Source organism: Cydia fagiglandana, chromosome 11, assembly GCF_963556715.1.
Source record: "Cydia fagiglandana chromosome 11, ilCydFagi1.1, whole genome shotgun sequence".
Taxonomy (NCBI): Eukaryota; Metazoa; Arthropoda; class Insecta; order Lepidoptera; family Tortricidae; genus Cydia; species Cydia fagiglandana.
In genome coordinates, this window is record NC_085942.1 from 3,359,616 (window position 1) to 3,385,077 (window position 25,462).

General features: G+C 37.4%; 1 protein-coding gene across 2 annotated transcripts in view; it reads right to left on the reverse strand.

The window, feature by feature from the left end:
• LOC134668741 (low-density lipoprotein receptor-related protein 2) overlaps positions 1-11,275 on the reverse strand; it is a 440,880-nt gene extending 429,605 nt beyond the window's left edge. For both annotated transcript variants that reach the window (XM_063526188.1, XM_063526187.1), the window contains exon 1: positions 11,079-11,275. In XM_063526188.1, coding sequence (XP_063382258.1) covers positions 11,079-11,151 — 73 coding nt within the window. In that variant the 5' untranslated portion in view covers positions 11,152-11,275. The remainder of the gene's footprint in view (positions 1-11,078) is intronic.
• Positions 11,276-25,462: the final 14,187 nt, after the last annotated feature.

A 25,462-nucleotide genomic window follows, 5' to 3' on the forward strand; every position in this document is an offset into this window, starting at 1 on the left:
TTTTGAAAGCGTCCGGGTAAAACCCAGGCTATTAATGTCTGGGGTATCCCTACGCACAATTCTATTTTTGAACACCTGCCGGCCTAGCCAAGGTTACAATCGCTATCGCTTCGACAACGAAAACCATTATGTCTCTCTATCACCCTTCCATATTAGTGCGACAGTGACAGTTGCGTTTCGATCGCTACGAAGCGTAAGCGATCGGCATCTTGGCTACGCGGCCTGGCCCGCTTAGCAACTTCTGCCAGGCGTGGCTCACTCCGCGATTTCGTCGCTTTGCTACAGGTAGCTAAAAGTACATCGATTCGACCCCAATTTTGGAGTTTGCCATAAGCCGCGCGTGGCGCTGTCGCCACCTAGCGGCCATATCTGTGTTGATCGTGACAGACGCGTTTTGTTAGAGAGTGAGTCTTCTGTACCTAGTACTATTATTTATTCTGTGCTTCTGCTGCTGAATGTACCTACCTGGAAATTTTCAGAGATATTGCGTTCAGTACGGGACAAAATATAGTAGTCAATATTTTTAGGGTTTCGTACCCAAAGGGTAAAAACGGGACCCTATTACTAAGACTCCACTGTACGTCTGTCTGTGTGTCACCAGGCTGTAACTCATGAACCATGATAGTCAGACAGTTGAAATTTTGACAGATTATCTATTTCTGTTGCCGCTATAACAACAAATACTAAAAACAGAACAAAATAAATATTTAAGTTCCCATACAAAAAGTTATTCGTGAAATATTTTTTTTTGCCGTTTTTTGCGTAATGGCACGGAACCCTTCGTGCGCGAGTCCGACTCGCACTTGACCGGTTTTATTCCTAACTACACAGTTTATTTGAGAGTATCAACAATATCATCACCCGACACGTTTCTAAGAAACCTTCAAACAAAAACACCCAAACACGCCCCTTCTCCCTCACACCTGCGCACACGCACGGCACGCACCTCTCTCTCTAGCTTACGGTCACCACAACCAGTTTGCAAACCTTGAACCTATGATAACCGCTATACGATCATAAGTGGCTTTAAATTGCTCGATACTTAATGCTTTTTTGTCTCTTTTCATGGTTTCTTGTCTTTTGTATTTTTATTTCAAATAAGCATGTGACATTAGAAAAGTGTGTATTTGGCTGTATCAGTCTTGATACTTGATGGTATCTTGAATATAATATAGTTTGAATGGATTTGAATGAGCAATAGGTATGTGTATATTGTGTATAGGTGAGATGGTATCACATCTTACAATAATGTGTCTTTTTTAAAGTATCTTTTTTGCATCTCTGACTTTTTTTTTAACGCTTAACGCAGGTGACAATGCAGTAATAGTAAAGAAAACATGTCCTTAGAATCCTTGGATATCCTAAAGAAACAAACCACACATTACAGACTTATTATTTTACAGTTGGAATCATTCTAATTCTAAAGCAGGCCACTGACGAGCCTTCCAAATGGATCCAAATGGACGGCATCCTAATATTAAACATTGTACGTTTTTGACATTCACGGACCGATTTTGGATTGCAGCCACGCTATTTGGACTGTTGGAAAGCTCGTCAGTGGCCACCTTAATTATTATTTAGTCTGGGCTACCTAGGTTCAAATAGGTAAGTTTCGAGTAATTTGTCGTGTAACCACAAAGTTGATATTAATTAGTTAATTACATCTCTCTCTGGACTATAACTCCGAAAACGTAACGTTAAGTATGTTTTCTTTCTTGGATATTAAATTTACAAGAGTTTATTAGTAATATTGACACACAAATCTAGACACGCGGCAGCGTGTCAAGCCAAGTTCAAGCAAAGGAACTGGCTAGCCAGCGCCGAGTGTAATATTACACGAACCACTTGGTGCCACTTTTGACCCTTCTATAACTCAAAACATCTTTGACGTAAACACATAAAACTACGTGTGTTTAATTATATCCATAAGGATATCTAGAAGCCCAAATTTCATGAAGCTAGCTCAAACGGTTATAAAGGTATGAAGGTCAAAAAGTCGTAAATTTTAAGACTGACTTATGACTTATAGTACCTAAACCTAACCTACTTCCAGATGACCTAGAAGGATGATAAGTTAAAAAATAGGGGGGGTCCCCATACAAAAAAACCACTTTTTATTGGGACTGACATATAAGTACCTAAACCTAACCTACTTCCAGATGACCTAGAAGGATGAAATTTGGAATCCAGCTCGGTTATTGTGTGTAACCGTAGGAAAAAATCTAAAAATAAAATAAAGTTTATAAATAGGGGGGGTCCCCATACAAAAAAACCATTTTTTATTGGGACTGACATATAAGTACCTAAACCTAACCTACTTCCAGATGACCTAGAAGGATGAAATTTGGAATCCAGCTCGGTTATTGTGTGTAAGCGTAGGAAAAAATCTAAAAATAAAAAAAGTTAAAAAATAGGGGGGGTCCCCATACAAAAAAATATTTTTTTATTGTAGCGTTGGAACCGTTACAAGCAGATATTTGAAACTACCCCAATATATGTATTATTATATTTGCTATATTAAAATAAAGTTTAGTCAAAAAATAAGTGGTGTCCCCATACAAAAAACTTGTAATACGCTCTAAACAACCGGCCAACGGTGTGTCGTCGGCGGCGCGCGGTACCACATAATTATACAAAGAACAGAAGTAAAAACCATACAGCGGAAACACAAGAAAAAACATTAAATCTCAATACCTGCCTAGTTTTCTTTACAAAAAGTATTGATATCCCACCAAAAACATAAATGTAAAAAAGGAGAGCCAAGTTCAATACAAAAATTATGCTTGGCTGTGGGGCTCGCCGCAAAAAGAATGGAGATCTAAATGAGTGCCACTGCCAAGTTCTATGCAAAATCCAAATATGTATTTATAGGAACAAAATAACATTATAAACAAGTATTAAACTCTATTTCTTTGCTTTATTGGATACCTATAACAATTGCTGTTATTTAAAAAAATGTGAGATCTTAAAGTAGGTTAGATTTGGCTTGGCCAGGTTTTATCAGAATTACAATATATATAAAATGATTGATATAATGAAAACTGGCCAAGTCAAATCTAACCTACTTTAAGATCTCACATTTTTTTAAATAACAGCAATTGTTATAGGTATCCAATAAAGCAAAGAAATAGAGTTTAATACTTGTTTATAATGTTATTTTGTTCCTATAAATACATATTTGGATTTTGCATAGAACTTGGCAGTGGCACTCATTTAGATCTCCATTCTTTTTGCGGCGAGCCCCACAGCCAAGCATAATTTTGGTATTGAACTTGGCTCTCCTTTTTTACATTTATGTTTTTGGTGGGATTGCATCTACAAAAACAGTCAACTTACTCGTACAAGATTTTAATGTGATAATGATAAATGTCAGTAGAGTTAAGCCACGAAAAGTCTGCAGCGATTTTGATAGCCCTCGTAGTGCCAGTGTTACATATTTATACGTCATAATTTCATAGAAGTTTGACGTTTAAAATAATACATGCACTGCGTGGGCTATCAAATCCGCTGCAGACTTTTCAGGTGGCCACTGACGAGCCTTCCATCAGTCCAAATAGCGTGACTGCAATCCAAAATCGGTCCGTGAATGTCAAAAACGTACAATGTTTAATATTAAGATGCCGTCCATTTGGGTTATTTGGATGAATCCATTGTAACGGCATCCATTTGGAAGGCTCGTCAGTGGCCTGCTTTCGTGGGCCGACTCTAGTCAGATTTTTAATGCCATTTCTCTTAATTACAATACATTATTACAAGACTTAATTGCAACAGACTTCAAGCCAACGTCAAGTTCAAAGCAGTAAAGTCCTAAAACGTCAAAAAACCAAGTTCTAATCAAAAACCCCTTCTGAATGACAATTAACACACCCATGTCACACAAATAATTGATATGCATGGCCGCGCGTTGAAATCTTTCCTTAGCCCATCTCCGGTATGACGTCATGTTATATCAAACCATTTTAAACTTTATTTCTATTTATTTAAAGTTCAATTCAAATTACCGCTGAGACGAGGTAGCTTGGGTATCCTTGTGTCAAAGCGATTTAGACTATATTTTCATTGATTTATAGTCCATTTTAAAATGACAGCCGATACAAATTAGGGTGTACGTAAAACTCAAAAGGGTGTAAGTGCATAGGAAGTCATATGACACAAATGTCCTTTTTTTTAAGCAATTTGCAGTTGTTTACTCCAAGACGACAATTTAAGGTGATCATTTTTTTGTGTTTGTAAAAAGTCATTTGATTTGGCTTCCTTGTATTTGTCCTCTATCCTAAGTTGCATTTGGGTTATTCCGAACTCCATTGAACAGCCATTAACCGTTGAGCTACGCTCGTAGCCGATAACATGGGTTTCCCGGTATGTAGCGAAAATGCTTCGTAGGCAATACGACAACGTGTCGTGATTAGCGTTGAATGGGTTAAAGCAGCAATGGCTCTCTTATTAACCAACGTCAAGATTTCAGAAGGAGGTTCTCATTGTATATTTTGTTTTTTTATGACAAAGTTTTTCCAGATTTGTGTCGTGATTATTTTTCCCACATTTTAGCTAAGAATTTATATTTGGTTCATTCCATTTTTATGCAAATAAACTTTAAAAATTGATATAGGTTTAGGTATATTAGTTGGGGACCAATTTAAGTTGCTAATTAATTTTACAGTTAAGTAAGACTTAATATTAATATTTTCTTACTTTAAAAAAATTAGCGTACTTATTATTAATTTTAAAAGCAATTACCTATACGAATTGTTTAAAAAAAGATCTAATAACGGAACGGAGTAAGAAAAAGGAAAAGGTATTTATTTATAGGTACATAAAAGATATTATATACTTAGTTACATTAAATATGTGAGAGTACCTAGGTATTTGATAGTATTAGTCTGTGCTTGGTCTGTGCCTAGATCTATCGTGAAAATAGGCTTAATATAACGAGGCCAACAAATGCCAACTGCGTAGTTATCACGGACATATTGTAAATAGATCCCTCAAATTACTAAACGTTTCAATTTCAAAGACAGGCTTATACCTCAGAGTCTGTATGCATCCCATGCATACTCGTAGTAACTACATTTTTCTTTTGATTGACAAAATAAAATAAGAGTTTTTTATTTCAAAATAGGTAGTTACGATACCTACCAAAGAATATTTCTACATAAACTTGCTATAACGCATCAAGACGCAACTTAAATAATTTTCTCCTCACACCTATCTAATTTAAATTCATAAAATCGGAACTTCAAACTCAAATTCCCTGGCTCGTTCAACTCGAAACTTACTTCGAAAAGTTGGAATTTAAACTTTAAATTGCAGGCAAACTTATTTCTACATGTTGCATAATATTGTGCATGAACTATGTAAGTAAATTGAAGATATTATAAATAGGTACTCGACTATATATTTTATATGTAATATTTAGGGCCTGTTGCACCAAGACCACACAGTCTATCATTGTAAATGGGTAGATCAACTTTCCAGTTGTCCAAGGGACAATTTTGACATTTATCGTTTTTTTTTGTACTCTGTCATACTGAACAACTTTTACGCTGGTGCCAACCCCGAAAATATTAAAATAAATAACCGGACAAGTGCGAATCGGACCCGCCCACCGAGGGTTCCGTTATTTCTAGTATTTCTTGATTTTCTTGTTATAGCGGCAACAGAAATACATCATCTGTGAAAATTTCACTGTGTAGCTATCATGGTTCACGAGATACAGCCTGGTGACAGACGGGCGGACAGACGGACAGTGAAGTTAGTAATAGGGTCCCGTTTTTACCCTTTGGGTACGGAACCCTAAAACGCTGCTGCCTGATACATTTCGGTGAATCATATCTCAATGTTTTTATGAAACAGCAGATTTTCTTTTGCGATGCGGTGTCTATTCATTGTAAGTCTCTGGTCTTTGGTATAAACGTAGCCTGATCTCGTTTTGTAATTTATGTAAGGCTGTTTCAACTCAGTAACGAAGCCAAGCTAAACTAGCCCTTATTGTAATGATATAGAGTCTAATGTTACTTTAGTACTTAATCTTGGTGTGGAAGGCAGATCGCCATGTCCTAGGCATTAATCTTAGTACAAGGTACATGTAGAGGTCTAGCTCTACATGTACCTAGTTTCAACTTGAGAAACCAGTTAGCATTTCACATATCTATAGCCCTTCATAATAAGTGCTAACTTTTTTGCAGATCTTTCTTGAGACGCGCACAAATCGTTTTTTAGCATTAGAAAGAAAGTAGGGTCATTGCGCTAATTTTCGTCCTGCTCTAGTTTTCGTTCACTTGACGAAATTTGAATACCTACACAATTTTATCTATCTACATAAAAATTATATATGGGGTCATCCATTAATTACATCACACGTTTAGGGGGAGGGAGGGGGTCAAGAAAATGTGACATATTGTGACATGGGGGAGGGGGGAGACACAAACTTTGTGACGTCACTTTAACTTCATCAGTAACCGAAAATTTATTTAAATTATTTTATTCGCTGTACATTTAAATAACAAGTTTTTAAAACGATAATCGTTTTTATTCGTTTAATTTTCTTTCCTAAGCAGTTTTGGGTTATAAAATTACTAATATCTATATCGTCAAAAATATTTTGATAAAATATTAATAATACTTAGGTATTAACTTAATTCGATTTGGCGATCTCGTAGAAAAAAATGTGACGTCACACTAGGGGGGAGAGGTTTGCCAAATGTGACCAAGTGTGACAAGGGGTGTACTGCCATCTCGCCGAAATATTTTTCGCTTAATTTCACTTCCCAACCAACTTATTGCAGTACTTTTAGTTGGCAAACCAATGCTTAGCATATTATTTTTTAGCATAATTTTTATTTGACCACAATTTTATTTAGCAGATGTTCATTTTACCACGATTTATTTAGAAAAATAGTCACTAAGCAAATGTTTTATTATACCTAACTATTTATTGTTACATAACGTTTGCCAAAATTGAAACTTCGCATACTTTTTATTTGATCACAATTTTATTTAGTAGATGTTCATTTTACCAAAATTCATTAAGACAAATAGTCACTGAGCAAATGTTTCAACTTAGCTAACTCTTAATTGTCAAAAAACGTTTGCTTTATTTATACTTACTTTTCATAATATATTTTGATGGCTATTTGACCTGTTGGTGGCTTTTTTTTTAACAAACGTATCTACATATTTCCATGGACGGGTGCCACTACGCTAATAGATTTGATGACTGTACCAACATGTTTTAGGTTAGATGACTGCAATCCCCAAGAAAACGAACTGTTGCCAGAAAAGTGGGTTAGGTTAGGTTAGAACTGCGACCCCACGAAAACAAACTGTTGCCTCAAAGGTGGGTTAGGTTAGAACTGCGACCCCCGAGAAAACGAACTGTTGCCAGAAAAGTGGGTTAGGTTACGTTAGAACTGCGATCCCACGAAAACAAACTGTTGCCAGAAAAGTGGGTTAGGTTAGGTTAGAACTGCGACCCCACGAAAACAAACTGTTACCTGAAAGGTGGGTTAGGTTAGGTTAGAACTGCGACCCCCGAGAAAACGAACTGTTGCCAGAAAAGTGGGTTAGGTTAGGTTAGAACTGCGACCCCACGAAAACAAACTGTTGCCTGAAAGGTGGGTTAGGTTAGAACTGCGACCCCCAAGAAAACGAACTGTTGCCAGAAAAGTGGGTTAGGTTAGGTTAGAACTGCAACCCCGAAGAAAACGAACTGTTGCCAGAAAAGTGGCTTAGGTTAGGTTAGAACTGCGTCCCCACGAAAACAAACTGTTGCCTGAAAGGTGGGTTAGGTTAGATTAGAACTGCGACCCCCAAGAAAACGAACTGTATGTTGGCAGAAAAGTGGGTTAGGTTAGGTTAGAACTGCGACCCTACGAAAACAAACTGTTGCCTGAAAGGTGGGTTAGGTTAGGTTAGAACTGCCATCCCCAAGAAAACGAACTGTTGCCAGAAAAGTGGGTTAGGTTAGATTAGAACTGCAACCCCCAAGAAAACGAACTGATGCCAGAAAAGTGGGTTACGTTAGGTTAGAACAGCAACCCCCAAGAAAACGAGCTGTTGCCAGAAAAGTGGGTTAGGTTAGGTCAGAACTGCGACCCCACGAAAACAAACTGTTGCCTGAAAGGTGGGTTAGGTTAGGTTAGAACTGCGACCCCCAAGAAAACGAACTGTTGCCAGAAAAGTGGGTTAGGTTAGGTAAGAATTGCGACCCCACGAAAACAAACTGTTGCCAGAAATGTAGTAAACAAAATTACTACCTCCATCATTGAACTGCACATCTCAAAAAAACTACCTACGTAACGAAATAAAATGCTACTGTAATTTGTACCATGAGTAGTTGAGTACTATATTATTAGGGTATTTAGTAGTATGCATCACAATATTAGGCGAAAAATAATTTATGCCTATCAATACATTCGACATAACAATAAAAGACATTTTGAAACATGACCAACTAAATATTTTGCCATACAATAATATTGTAAATAATCATTTGCGACATGTTATATATGCGAAACATTGGTTTGCCATCTGATAATTTTGCCAAATGATACTATGGGAAAAATAGTTTGGGAAGTGATAATTTGCCATACAATTTTCGGCCACATATTAGTAAACCGTGACAAGGAGAGGGGACGGGTCAAAAAACCTAGAAATTCGTGTGACGTAATTAATGGATGACCCCTATCGCAAGTAGCAAATTAAAAATGATATGTATTATTTGCTAAACCGTCAAGTGGACGGAAGCTGACACTGGACGGGAAACTGACAATTACCAAACCCACTCACTATGTAGTTTTCTTTCCTAGAAAATGTCTACTCGCTCTAATTTCTTTGTAATCATAACAATTTTTAGCAACGAAAATTAGTACCAGACATATTAAATATAAGAGTCGAAAAACGCTCCTCGGTACGGAGTGAAACATGTCGAGCGTTTTTCGACTTAAAATACGTGAGTGACCCGTTCTTAAGATATTTAATATGTCTGTGTCTCACGGAAGTTTTGTTAGTACCAGACATACCTATACCTATATTATTTTAGCAACGAAAATTAGTAAGTATTCATATACATATTCTTTATTTGTATTGATCATACATTGTCACAGAATACAGATACCAAACATACAGTACCATACATACATTAGGTATTTTAGCAACGAAAAGTAGTACCAGACGTAAGTATATTATTTTTAGCAACGAAAAGTAGTACCAGACGTAAGTATATTATTTTTAGCAACGAAAAGTAGTACCAGACGTAAGTATATTATTTTTAGCAACGAAAACTAGTACCAGACATATATTACTACGCAGATGTTTATGTCATGTTTTATTTAATTTAAGAATATAGGTAAGTACCTAGTTTTGAAATGGTCCCAAGTCCCAAATAAAATAGACTCCGGCTTGCCCAAAGTACTATAGTTCGTTTTTTGGGTTCCGTACCCAAAGGGTAAAACGGGATCCTATTATTTGGGTTCCGTACCCAAAGGGTAAAACGGGACCCTATTACTAAGACTTCGCTGTCCGTCCGTCCGTCCGTCCGTCTGTCACCAGGCTGTATCTCACGAACCGTAATAGCTAGACAGTTGAAATTTTCACAGATGATGTATTTCTGTTGCCGCTATAACAACAAATACTAAAAACAGAATAAAATAAAGATTTAAATGGGGCTCCCATACAACAAACGTGATTTTTGACCAAAGTTAAGCAACGTCGGGAGGGGTCAGTACTTGGATGGGTGACCGTTTTTTTTTTGCTTTTTTTTTTTGCATTATGGTACGGAACCCTTCGTGCGCGAGTCCGACTCGCACTTGCCCGGTTTTTTTTAGTGTTCCGTACAAAACTTTGTTTACGGAACACTTATGGGATCACTTCTGTCTTGCAAATCAGTTATTTTAGCATTAGAAATTAGGTAAACAATCTTGATGTGTCTTTTAATTGAAAAACACATTTTAAAAATAAGTTACGGCAAATATGTAACAATTATGAATCTAATACGATCATTTATATTTTTCTGCTTTCATAAGTAATAGTTTTTGAATTTTAAAAAGCGTTTTTTAATTAAAAGACATGTCAAGATCGCTTACCTTCTTGCTAGTTCTTTCTAATGCTAAAAAAAACGAACTATAGAAGTGAAAAAATCATAGCCACGAAAAATAACCTAAAACCTCAACCTAGAAACTTATCGGTTAAGTTCAAGTTTAGCCGAGATAAAAACTAACTGTTAATATTTAAAGCCTGTTTAACTGTAGTTTTAAAAGCCGTGAGACCTAGATAGACATTTCACACTTTATGCTGGTTTTGACTCTATCTATAGCTGGTCAAGCAAATCTTGTCAGTAAAAAAAGGCGCGAAATTCAAATTTTCTATGGGACGATATCCCTTCGCACCTACATTTTTCAAATTTGCCGCCATTTTCTACTGACAAGATCTTCTTGACCAGCTATAGGTACCTATATTGATATTGATATTTATTGAAATTAAATTTTACAGCATTACAGCTAACATTAGAATTGAAATAGGTATTTTTATGAAATAGGTATTTTTAATGTAAAAATAAGTATGTAGGTAGGTATGTACCTACGTTAGTTAGGTTTACAGGTACCTACATTAGGTACTTGGTTATTGTGACCTTACGTATTTTTAGTTCGATACTACAAGAAATACCTAAGCAAGTCACGCAAGTCTTTCTGAAATATAATTAAATAATACCTACCTAATTTTAAACTTGGTTTAGATAAAAAAACGATGGCTTATGCTTAGCCGCCTACTTTCTAACTTAAGTAAAAACGTAGTTTCTTAGTTAAGTAACTTCCCTTCCTATTAAATGAGTGTTATTTAATGTAAGAGAAACGCTGTAAAACAGTTAATAACATGACCTATTAAAAAACTACCCCGCCATTAAATTTTAAGTTACTTTCGAGTGCTACGGTAACTATTTAGAACTTAGGACAAACGGAACTCTTTCAAAAACGGAACGCCAAACTTTCGAACGTTCGAAATTCAAAATCCCAGTCACCAGTCCTAGCGCCAAGATACCCAAAGTCAATGACCTGCAAACTTTTCACTGTCAACACGGTTACCTGATAGGTGCCTGGTGTCTTGTGCCACGACGCACACCGCCAGGAGTGCCAGCCAGCACCCGCTGGCACGCATCTTCACTTCACAAACACATCAACACTTTGCACACAACACACACAATTTTCTGGAACTTCGTGGAAAGTTTTGGGAAAGTTTTGGTGACGTGTAACGTGGGGACGGCAGGCGTAGTGTCCCTTCGGTGGCGGGCGAGAGACTGAGGAGATGTTAGCCGGCCGGCCGCGGCGGGGTTGCCAGTGTAGCGCCGCAAAGCCTCCGCTTGGGGAAATCCCGACATTTTAAGTTGGTTTTAAGTTGTTTTTGTTCTGATCGTGATCTTCGAACATAATGGGAAATCCTGTGGAATTTTGCTCTTGAATGTATGGAATAGTTCTTTAAGTTTTCAGTGTATAAGAGTTGGTACTGAATAATATAAACATATCCGAAGTATCCGTATTAACATAAATCTACGTGTACCTATGTAAATTGATACATAATTTTCATATTGGTTTATTTCGTTTTTCATTTCCTCCAAATAGTAATTATAATTTATAACTTAGTCACAGGTAAAATTAAAGATTATTTCTTGAGATAACGTAGCAAAGTAGCAAAATAATCATCCGTGGACTTCATAATTATTGCATCTACAAAGATATTTCCTTACAAGAAATATCTTTGTACTTAGATGCGATATTATAATAAGAGTAATTAAAACCGAATTTATAATCGTATACACTAATAGCAAACAATGCCCACTTTACAGTTTCAGTTTTACAGTTTTCCTTTATTCATTTATTTTCTTGCATTAGGTTATTTATAATATGAATAGTTTTTCCTTCAGAGGTCTGGTGGCCATGTAAATGGCTATTACTGTACCAGCATTTTTTAATCACCGTTCTAACCGAATCCGCATGCTTTGCAAAAATCCCCCCAATTCGCGCGAATCGCTACGAGCTGGCCACCCAGCGCACAAAGGCCATCAGCAAGTAAACATTTCAGTGTACGACCAAATTTGACAAATCCCCACACGTTTTACAAATCCCTCCGATTTGGGGGGATACCTGCGCGCTGGCAGCCCAGCGCACACAGGTGGTTGGCAGGTAGCGGGTAAACATTTATCGCGGCGCTCCTCCATTGTGGGTCAGATTTGTGCCACGCGGTGTTTTTGTACCCCAGATACTAAAATGACAGTTCGATTGACTAATTTGGGGCATTATGTATGAAAAGGGACCTTATTGTCGATGGCGCTTACGCCGCACAACGTCGCGCGGCATTGTATTAATATCGGAGCATCGATAATAATGGCGTAAGCGCCGTCGACAATGAGGTCCCTTTTCATAGATAACGTCACATTTAGTTTTACCATAGAGTATAATATAAGTAAGAAAAGAGTGGTAACTTTATATATCAGTTTTTAGGGTTCCGTACCCAAAGGGTAAAACGGGACCCTATTACTAAGACTTCGCTGTCCGTCCGTCCGTCCGTCCGTCTGTCACCAGGCTGTATCTCACGAACCGTGATAGTATAGTATTTCTGTTGCCGCTATAACAACAAATACTAAAAACAGAATAAAATAAAGATTTAAATGGGGCTCCCATACAACAAACGTGATTTTTGACCAAAGTTAAGCAACGTCGGGAGTGGTCAGTACTTGGATGGGTGACCGTTTTTTTTTGTTTTTTTTTTTTTGCATTATGGTACGGAACCCTTCGTGCGCGAGTCCGACTCGCACTTGTTTACCAAAACGCGCGTTATTTTTTACCAAAACGCGCGTTATTTCGTAGTCGACATCTAGCGTCAATCGTCATGTAGCGGAATTTATCAGTAACTGCTAGTCGATAATAGATGTCGCGGCGAACGAAAACTAATGCTCAAAAATTTTCAGCTGTAATACAACGGGATTAACTGGAAGTCTATTTTCAACTCCTTCTGCTTCATAATATTGGTTGTGTGGAGTAGTTTCCTTGTAGAGGTGGGGCTTGAGACAGACAGATATATGTATGTACAAACAATAATTGTTTATCATTCGTTAATATAGTCAATTATTGACTATATATATAGTCAATTATTGACTATATATATATATATAGTCAATTATTGACTATATTAACGAATCTCCTACGCCCGAACAGCGTCCAAGACGTACAGCTGTCGTGCGTGCAAGGGGAACCGGGAAAATTCCTAATTACTGATAAGATAGTCCGTCAAGGTCCCAGAGGGTACACAGGCCGTACGAATCTATTTATTAACAATTAAAGAGCCTGACAAAAACTGCACGCTTGCTTCTGTGGAGTTCTTTCTAATGCTAAAAAAAACGAACTATAGGATTAGTATGCGCACTGTACAGTGACATCTAGTGACTTGTTGGTAAACAGTTAAATTGGCCGAACATGCGCGTTGTTTTTAATTTTTTATGTATGTTAAACTATTTAGATACATTCGATATACTTTTAGGAACATGTTACATGATGTTCTGTATTTTTTACAGGTTTCAGAAACGAGATATGATAGGCCTTCTAACGCCGTCTCTGTGCATATAGGCAGGGCCGGATTAAGCATGTCGGGGCCCCTAGGCAGTACGAGGCTCGGGGCCCCCCACAGTCAATTCTGCACACAGCATATTCAGTACAGGGAAATAAGTTTGCGTTTTTAATTTCAATCTTCAGCGTCGGCCAAGCCGATCCTAATGAAACGATGTCTTTTTCGTTCTTATTGTGTGGACTTAAAGCTTTATTCTATCGGTTTTGGCCGATTCCGCGTCGCGTCAAGTGTGGGGAGAGCCCTTTAGGCTTAAGGTCAATTCCCAGTGGAATACCAAAGATGTGAGCTTCAGCGTCACTTTCCTATCTACCTCTAATGGCAAATTTTAAGCGAGGCTAAAGGCTAAGCTCAAGTAGTGCCGCAAAGTTGATTTTCTTAATAGTTAATATTTTGCGAGGCTGAACAGTGATTGTCCGACCATAACACCAGCCAAGCATAAGCCAGCATAAGACCAAACGCCGAGCCACATGACTAGAATCCATATGTTAATATCACTTAAATTACAAGAGTTAGACCAAGATAAGCCTGTAACAATTTTGATAGCACTCACAGTGCAAGTGTTATTTTAAACGTCAAAACTTATATGAAATTATGTCGTATAAATAATACTTGCACTGCGTATGCTATCAAAATCATTGCATACATACTTTGGTCTAACTCTATTTATTCAGCAGTCAAGCTAACATGTCGATGATAAAGGGGACAACTAAAGAAGCAAAAATAAACGCGAGCGCAGCGAGTACGAAATTTTTTTCATATATGAATAAAAAAAATACTCATGAATTTTGACCCTATGGAACATAATTTTATTTGGTGCACGGTGAGCCGCCGGGGCCCCCTAGCCGAGCCGGGGCCCCCTATCCGAGGCGGGGCCCCTAGGCAGTTGCCTACTTTGACTTAGGGTTAATCCGGCCCTGCTATGTGAACTTTATATGTATGAGTTGTCAACATGTATGTTTACATAAAAATCTAGGCAACACATAACACAAGTTACGCAAGGTTTTGGATTTTTAAAACTACGGGAAAGATAAAATATCGCTAATGTTTACTTCGAAATCGAGGACTACTAGCGCCATCTAGTAGGCTCCATGTGAACTAACCATAGCTTATTGATGATTTGGAGAAAATTCGCGTTACAATTTTTCATTTTTGATGAATAAATGTTTTGCCACAGGAAAACTATACTCATCCTTGTGTTTTAGGTGCTAGTACTAGTGTAAAACAAGGATAGTATGATTCTCACTGTCTATGATTGTAATAAGACAGTCCTTTGACAAACTAGCATGATTATCACTCGAAGTTCACCTAAATAGTATCCGAAATATATACTGATATGAATAAATACTAAAATGAAAGGACAATATTCCGGAAAATCGGTGGAAAACGACGAAATGCAAATTTTTGAAATACGAGCGATCGAAATTTGGAATCTATTGGTATTGACCACTCGATTTCAATTCTATAAGTAGAATTTAAATGCCTAGTGGTGGAGATATTATTTAACAAAATACACGAAATCGAGTGGTCAATTTCAAAAATCGGCCCCCAGATCGTATGCAAGACTGGTCAATATACTCGAGTCGCCCCAGTTCAGTCAACAGATGGCGGGACATGTCCTGTTTAGACAAACAAGGTAAGAACTAATAAAATTATGTTAAAATTATATATATATTTGACTTATATGATCTAATTACATATATAATATAAGTACTTAATGGTACCTTGAAACTAAATAAGTAGCTTCATTTCTTGAGTATATTATTACATACATATTAACCTGCATTTGAAGACAAACAAATATGACCTTAAACTACGGCATGTATTCTCTTGAAGCTTTTTTTAATTTCAATATTATTCTTTATTAGCTAAATTAAGTATTTTCAGGAAGTTCTCTCCGAAGGAATCAATCAATCAATCAATTTTTGTGTATTATGGCTCCATCAGGGCTTGATGATTCCGCCAACTCTCCGAAGGAAACAGAGAGACAACACGTTTACTTCTATGTGCCTTACTTCTTGAGAATGAATACCTACTTAAATGCTCCAGAGATGTCGCTGCGTAGGAAGATAAATGGCGCTATTAAGATTTTTCTTGCTTACATAGTAGTAGACAACTTCTAAAAATTATGAAGGGTTTATTTTGAATACGTACCTTTGTATTCAATTTTTGCAATGCATCCTTGCAAATGTCAGCAAGGAAGCGTTCACGTACTTATACATATTAAGTTAAAACAGTAAAAAAATACGCTGTTCTCCACATACGCAACTTTACTAGCCATAATATAGTAATCTGTTATCCCAAACTGAGATGTACTTAGTGGTGGTGTTTATATTAAATTAATATTACGGGACATCTACACAGATTGACCTAGCCCCAATCTAAGTAAAGCATTTGGTAGACGACATACTTATATAGATAGATAAAGTATATCTTTAAGTATGTAATAGTTATTTGTTTTACAAGGGGGCAAAGTTGTTGTTTAACCGCTCGTGCTAATATTGATAACCGAGCAAGAGAAAGATTCCAAAATTCGAAAAATGGAATCTTGTGCGTTGCGAGGGTTTCAAAGCACGAGGGTTAAACAAAATTTGCCCCCAAGTGAAACACAAAATTTTTCACTACACCAACCCAAAGCAAATATTAAATGTAAAATATCAAACAAAATCAAACCAATTCAAATCCAAATGAATGTTATTAAATATTTATCATCCAAAATCATCATTTAAAAGTCAATTCTACCAGCAAACATAAGAAAACAACTCAACTACTTTGTCTCACATGTGAATAAAATGCAGTATGCATAGTTTTTGAAGTGCAAAGTATGGCTTTCCGAGCTGGTGTGGTGAAAAAATAATTGTAATAAACCCTTGTTGTGACTCTACAAAGTTAGCCCATAGATAAACACCTTAAAACTAGCATACATAAATATGATACGAAGACATGTAACATAAGGGTTAGTTTTTAGGGTTCCGTACCTCAAAAGGAAAAAAACGGAACCCTTATGAGGATCACTCGTGCGTCTCTCTGTGCGACCCCCCCCCCCCCCCCGCTTTATCTCTGAAACTACTAGGTCTAAAATTTTGAAACAAATACATAAAATAGTTCTTTACCCGTAGATGACAGGAAAATCTATTAGAAATGTGCAGTCAAACGTGCGTCACACTTAATTAGGTAGGACCCTTTTACGAGTTTTTTTTTGAAACACATTTCACTCACGTTTCACATCAAAGAATATATTGTTAAAAATTGTGTAATGTACGGAACCCTTGGAACGCGCATCCGACTCGCATTTGGCCGGTTTTATTTATAGTTCATTCCGATTTAGATTTATTAATAGAAATTGTGTCAAAAAATAACTGCGGTATACGTTTTTACAATAATTTTCCAGTGCGTGCAGTACGTGCATGGTTCGAAATATTTTATTTCTATTCAAATCGAATAATATCTAATACGGATATGAATAGACTAAAAAAACTGCATATTTTAAACAAACGATTTTATTTAAAATATGCATGACGGGACAATATTTAAGTTTCTCTGGTTTTGGTAACGATTAGTTACACTACCCGCCAACAGAGGGCGGGCCTTGTCTCGTTTGCCCAACCAAAATTAAAAAAAACCGGACAAGTGCGAGTCGGACTCACCCACCGAGGGTTCCGTACTTTCAGTATTTGTTGTTTTAGCGGCAACAGAAATACATCATCTGTGAAAATTTCAACTGTCTACCTATCACGGTTCGTGAGATGGTATTCCACCTATCCAATTTCTTTGTCCAATGTGTAATGCGTCTCACATTTTGCTTTAATGAGAGAATGAGACGCACTGACATTGAACAAACAAATTGGACGGGTGGAATACCAAACCTAGCTAATTTAGAAATTAATAAATGAAGATTTTACCGCCATCTGTTAACGTCATATTCACGGGAATTTGACGATTGTGGTGGCACTTCGTTATTCTGTCATTGCAAAGTCTATGCAGAATACTGAAGGCCTATCGCGAGCCACGTTCGACGTGTTGCCTCCCTATCACACTTACGTACGAATTCACAAGTGCGACAGAGAGGCATCACGCCGAACGTGGTTCGCGGTAGGCCCTCTGGCATGGACATTATGTATTATAATGCAAATAAATTAGAGAGAGTAAAGGTTTTACGTATAAAAATTCTACCTACCCTCTATATTTTTTTTGTAGGTACTTATACTTCACAATTTTTAGCAACGAAAACTAGTAACTAAAATAGATAATTGTTACGCAAATGTTCCTGTGAAGTTTCATGTAATTTAAGTTTTTTTTTTTAACTGAGGGCGTAACATCGATTGTATAAGAGCGACATATTGGTAGCGGGTGCGGTTTAATAGGACTCTTAAGACAAGGAAATAAACAAATGATTGTGGTCTTGAAATGGCCGAACTAAATCGTATTATGCGCAGTATTCGAGTTGCCCCGGTTTTCCTAACCATGAACTCTTCTACCCGTCAACAGAGGGCGGGGCATGTCTTGTTTAAACAAAATAAATAGGTACGAAAATATCAGAAAAGTTATTTATTTACTACCAACATAATCAAAAGGTTCCTTAAAACTAAAGAAGCATTATTTCCAAAGTAGATTCACCTGTAATTTAAGACATACAAACAAATATGAGCCTCACTTAAATATGTATTTTATTCTGTTGTTAGTATTTGTTGATATAGCGGCAACAGAAATACATCATCTGTGAAAAATTCAACTGCTAGACAGTTCATGAGATACAGACTGGTTAGGGGTTTGCCAAATGTGACCAAGTGTGACAAGGAGGGTGGGAGGGGTCAAAAAACCTAGAAATTCGTGTGACGTAATTAATGGATGACCCCTTACCAGTCTGGTGGTTACCAAACCTATTTGTTACTTATTTCTTAGAGTCGGACCAAAAAAAGTCTGCAGCGGATTTGATAGCCCACGCATTGCATGTGTCATTTGTACGTCATAATTTCATAGAAGTTTGACGTTTAAAATAACACTTTCACTGCGTGGGCTATCAAATCCGCGGCAGACTATAGGGATGTTTCCTCTACTTAAAATAAATTATTTCACACCGTACACGGAATAAAGCACCAGATAATAATTAGAAAAACATAGGCAGCAGTTATTTTTAAGCACTATTTCTATTTAATATATCGGATTTAAATATAAAAAGTAGATGAGTTGACTGTGACGTCACTACATTCGTTTTCATATAAATTCCATATTAGCAAATCGTTTTGACAGTTCTAAAAAAGAAGCTGATTCGAATATAGTATATTATTATTATTATATTATTATTTGTATGTCTTTTCCATATCTCGGGACCATGGGGTCCCGGACCTTTGGGAGGCGTACGTGGGGCCGAAGCCAACAGCGCAGAGGCCCTTTAAGACACTTTAATCTAAAAGCAAGGGATACACGTGGCGGATACCATCCCCGAACGCACAATGTGATACATCCGGAGATGGTCCCCGCCAGGTGCAAAGACTATTGCAGTGCAGCACTTTTGTGCTGCGATGGGAACTAAGATCATGGGCTATAGATTTGAAAGTTGGATGGACTGGATAATGGGCTATGGGAGAGACTAGCGGACACCTGCCGTGACAATCAGTCTCAAAATTGTATAAGACAGGTACCCATATAACCATTCCAGTCGCAGAATCATCAAAGTGGTAACTAAATGTCAGATGTGTCGTAACAGAGTCCACACAATGTGTCTAGAATTGTTTCGAAACAAAGTGTCGTCGCCGTGTGTACACTTTTCCGTAACAAGGTGTCGACACATTTGTGTGCACTTTGCGTGCGGTTTGCGACTAAATCTGACAGCAAATTTGTGACAGCAAATGTCAATATAAAATACCTCTTGAAAACCAAGGTTTGTCAAACTACTATTAGTGTCTCGTGTGCTCGTAAGTAATTCTAGTAAGTCATCGTGGGCGATGCAAATGATAATAATCGACCAAAACCATATAAACACCCAACACCCGTCAACCTTTTACAGAAAAGTTTTTAAAGAAATGCAATAAGCTACTTAGGTCAGCCAACGAATACTCAAAAAAGTTGTAGAGGGAAATGCTCGGAACACAATTTTTGACTCTGTAACTTGGTTAGGACAAGTTAGGAGGTGAACATATCAAAAGTCCCCGGCCGTAGCCCTTGAGCGGGGGGAAGAGAGGGGGCTTTGAAGGTCCCATTTTCCGGTTTTTCGATTATATCTCGGAAACTATGCATCTTAGCGACATGGCCACTTATACAAAATGAAAGTTAATTTAATTTGTTACAAGTTTATTCAGTCAATTTTTTCGATATGTTGAATAGTTTTTGAGATATCCGCTCTTGAAAGTTTATTTAGGGCTCTTAATTTTATCTTGATATATCTACATCAGTGAAGGTGCTAGGCCGTGTATGGTATCGTTTTCGTATAAATCTGGGTTGCTGAATCCATTTAAGATATCACATTGACACCATTCCACAAAATTAAAAAAAATCTTTTTAGGGTTCCGTACCTATAAAGCAAAAAACGGAATCCTTATAGGATCACTCGTGCGTCTGTATGTCTGTCTGTCTGAATACACAAAATAGTTCTTTACCTATATATGACAGGAAAACCTATTAGAAATGTGCAGTCAAGCGCGAGTCGGACTTAATGTACGAAACCCTTAATACGCGAGTCCGACTCGCACTTGGTCGGTTTTTTTTAAACTCCTCTTGACGCTTAACCGCTGAACCGATTTCGTTGAAATTTGGTATAGAAATAGTTTGCGTCACGGAACAGGACATAGGATAGATCTTATAACCAAAATCATCTTTTGAAGGTGTGAAAAGTGGCGTGGAAATTTGTACGGGAAATCAATAACCGCTGAACCGATTTATATTATATTTGGGATGGTCTACATCTTTGATTTAGTTAAAAATGATAAAAAAAACATGACTTCAAACCTAAACTTAAACAGTATTAACTTCAAGAAGTCAATTCTGAATTCCCCCCTACACCTCATTTCACACTTTTGAAGGATGATTTTTGAGATAACTTATTATGTCCTGTCTCGGGACTCAAAATATATGTGTACTAAATTTAAATTAAAACTGTTCAGCAGTTTAAGCGTGAGCAGCAGTTTATATGTTTTTACTTTGGAATGGTGTCAATGTGATACCATAACTAAATTTGGTACTGCGAATTTATACGAAAACGATACCAAACATGGCCTCGTAGCTTTACTGTTGTAGAAGTCAAAATAAAATTGAGAGCCCTAAATTCTTATTACTTGACCAAACTTGTGTAGAAGGAAAAGGAAAAATAAAAGCCTTCGGCAGGAATATAAGACACAAATATATTTTTTTTTTGCGTTACTATTTCAATCATCAAATATAAACATACCTTGATTATATTATTCTAGTGAGATTCTCACAGATAAACAAAAACATTTACTTAAAAAATTACAAGGTCGAAATGTCACGGAACTTGTGAGAGTAATACGTGAAAAATAAAAACTTTGATGACAAAAAAATCTGGACACAATTTAAGAAGCATCCCATTGCGTCGAGGAATCATCTGTATTTTTGCTTGTTTCATTACCTCCTCGCTTCTTTTTTTGTCCTTTGTATTCTGTAGCAATTTGTTAGATCTGAAAATAAAGATAACTTGCGTCGTCACGGATGTCGATTTATAGGTTTTAGGGAGTGCAGAATTCGAAAACGATGATCATTTTATAATCCAAGATGGCGGCTACGTATTTTGTCATAAAAGTCGTCATGAATATCGTTTTATAGGTTTTAGGAAGTGCCGATTTCGAAAATGATGACCAGTTTGGAATCCAAGATGTGTGCCGTGCACTTTGTCATAAAAGTCGTCATGGATATCGTTTTATAGGTTTTAGGGAGTGCAGAATTCGAAAATGATGACCATTTTGGATTCCAAGATGTCTGCCGTGCAATTTGTCATATAAGCCGTCATAGATGTTGATTTATAGTTGTTAGGAAGAGCAGATTTCGAAAATGATGACCATGACCAACAAAACGAGATCCATGTCGACTTTTAACATAGTGCATGGCCGCCATCTTGGATTCCAAAATAGTTATTATTTTCGAAATCTGCGCTCCCTAAAACCTATAAAACGACAGCCATGACGACTTTAATATCCTGCATGGCCGCCATTTTGGATTCCAAAATGGTCATCATTTTCGAAATCAGGCCCCCTAAAACCTATAAAACGACACCCATGACAACTTTTATGACATAGTTCATGGCCGCCATTTTGGATTCCAAAATGGCCATCATTTTCGAAATCTGCGTCCCCTAAAACCTATAAAACGACATCCATGACGACTTTTATGACATAGTGCATGGCCGCCATCTTGGAATCCAAAATGGTCATCGTTTTCGAAATCTGCGCCCCCTAAAACCTATAAAACGACACCCATGACGACTTTTATGACATAGTGCATGGCCACCATTTTGGAATCCAAAATGGTCATCATTTTCTAAATCTGAGCCCCCAAAACCTATAAAACGACACCCATGACAACTTTTATGACAGTGCATGGCCGTCATTTTGGATTTCAAAATGGTCATCATTTTCTAAATCGGGGCCCCCTAAAACCTATAAAACGACATCCATGACGACTTTTATGACATAGTGCATGGCCACCATTTTGGAATCCAAAATGGTCATCATTTTCTAAATCTGCGCCCCCCAAAACCTATAAAACGACACCCATGACAACTTTTATGACAGTGCATGGCCGCCATTTTGGAATTTCAAAATGTTCATCATTTTCTAAATCGGGGCCCCCTAAAACCTATAAAACGACATCCATGACGACTTTTATGACATAGTGCATGGCCGCCATTTTGGTATCGAAAATGGTTATCGGTTTCGAAATCTGCGCCCCCCAAAACCTATAAAACGACACCCATGACGACTTTCATGACATAGTGCATGGCCGCCATTCTGGATTCCAAAATGGTCATCATTTTCGTAAGCGGGGCCCCCTAAAACCTATAAAACGACATCCATGACGACTTTTATGACATAGTGCATGGCCGCCATCTTGGAATCCAAAATGGTCATCATTTTTGAAATCTGCGCCTCCTAAAACCTATAAATCGACACCCATCTCGACTTTTATGACAAAGTGTTTGGCTACCATCTGCATGCAAGACATTTCTATTATTTTTACGTACAAAAATGGCCCCCTGTCAACTTCCAACCTAATCGTTAATTTATTCGATTAATGTTCAGATTAATTCAATTTCAATCTATGTTATGTCGACTAAACTAATCGTGATTAAAATTTGAGGATTAACTTTTTTATTCCATTAATTAGTCGAATAAACAGTTAATCTAAGTCCCATCTCTGAACACGTAATTTTTACACTTTGAGAATATCTGAAAACAAATGAACACAAGGAGCCATTTTGCAAATCCAGTAACTTTGTTATTACTTTTGACAGCGCGTGTCATGTGTCTACACAGAGTCGACACAAAGTCGAAACATTTGCGACTACTTTGTGACTGCAATATTTCTCAGCCTTAAACCATATTTATACATCATAATTAACAAGTTTCGTAGTATGTAAAGCGTTATTTCTGTTATTTAAGTATAGTATACGCATCGAAGTACTAAAAATGCATCAAATAATATATTTATGAACACAAGCACTGAGAAGTAAACAATTTCATTTCCGGCTAAACTAAAACGATGTGGTGGCGCGTTGATTATATTACACTTAGTTTATCAAATCACTCGAGCAGTTTAATTCCCCATAATAATTTAAGTCCTATTGTAATATAAATGCAAACAATATATAATTACGTCTTGTAATCCGTTTTAGAGATGGCGTATTAATGTCACTTATTTTTATTTAACTATTTTTCCATCTGACAGTTTCCATTTGACAGGAACGAAATGAACGAATGAACGAATGATTTTGGCATAAAGTAGTCGCAAACTAGTAACAATGTGTGCACACGGCGACCACACTTTATGTCACTTTGTGTCATGTGTCGACCCTTCCCCATTTCTGGTAACTGTGTCGACACGGCGACGACTCTGCGACTGGAATTGTGACCGAAACAGACGGTGTCGACACAAGATGTGTCTACACCGCGTCGTAACAGCGACTGGAAATGGTTGTATGGGTAGTGACTCGCCAACTCATTGAGTGGGCCCCGCAATGGCCGCACGCACAGTGCGACAACAGGGCAACACTTTGGAGTGGCTGTGAGGTTGTCGAGAGGTGAGTCTGCGGTAGCCAGATCCCGGTAATCCGTTCAAGGGCCGCCGGCGTTATGACATTTTACACTTCCAACCTAGGAGCATAGGTCCCGCTCTTGCGACTCCACTCTGGCCGGCCAATCAAGGCAAGCACAGAGGCGAGGGCCAGATGACAGGGCCCTCTGGAATAGGGGTCCGCGGTGTCGCCACTCACCGTCAGCTCGCCACAAGCTGCCCCCGCGGGGATATTATTATTATTATTACTTTGGCAAATCGAGAAAGGGTCGAGTCTAGTTTTTGTTCTTGTTTGGGTTTGCCAGACAAATTGGGTTTGCCAGACTATAGCTTACTGCAGCTGTAAAGCATCTACCCTGTACATAGTGAAATCTTGAATTTTTTATTTTCACAATTTATCATCGAGTCTTGAATGTTAAAGCGAATTTCACGTATTTACAATTACGTTTCGAGCCCCCCATTCATATTCCTGCATTACAATTCGTCTCGCGGGATATAATATATTATATTATATTATTATGAAATGAATCTTGTATTAAAATAAAACTGGATCTAGCATGAGGGTGGGGCGGGTGGGGAGAAGTTAGAGTTGCCAGATCGAAAGGCGCTATTATCGGGAAAAATACAAATTTTTCGGGATTTTGAGACTTAAGTCCGGACAAAAACATTCAAATTAAAGTAATTGTATTAAAAATAATATTTGACATCATTGACACTACGTCAGCTGCTGTGCCCATAGACGTTTTTATATAAAAAAAAGTATAATAAATTTTATTCTTTGAGATCTTGAACAAACAAAAAAAAATTCGCGGCAGCATCTCGACGCGACGTTCGCTCGCTCGACAACATAACGTGAAGCTGTTTTTCGGGACAGTTTTCACTTTGTCGGGAATCGGGAACATATGCTAAAAAAGTAAAAATCGGGAGAACCCCGCCAAATCTTGACCGTCTGGCAACCCTAGGAGAAGTGACCGAACAGGATAGTCTTATGTATGTTTGAGTAGGAGTAGCAGCGAAAGAGCTATTATTGTTTGTCCTTGTCACAGTCTCACATTTTATTTGTTCTCCACCGTTTTTAGGGTTCCGTAGCCAAATGGCAAAAAAAACGGAACCCTTATAAATTCGTCTTGTTTGTCTGTCTGTCTGTCTGTCTGTCTGTCCGTCCGTATGTCACAGCCACTTTTTTCCGAAACTATAAGCACTATACTGTTGAAACTTGGTAAGTAGATGTATTCTGTGAACCGCATTAAGATATTCATACAAAAATAGAAAGAAATAGTAAATTTTTAGGGTTCCCCATACATATACTCTGTATCTTTAGGTATTTAAATAAAGGTAAACAAATAATTTGTATATTTTCGGGTAGTTATAACATTTATTGATTAACCAACCAAATACTAAACCGCCTGGATCTGTCACTGAACGACCTGACTTTAACCTACATTATTTGATCGTGTATTGTTTGCATCTACCCTCAACTGGCTTAGTGAGCCATTTGAAGGTAGAATTTGTTTACTTTTATTTAAATACCTAAAGATACAGACTATAGAACTGAACCTCAAAATTTTTTTTTTCATCAAACCCATACGTGTGGGGTATCTATGGATAGGTC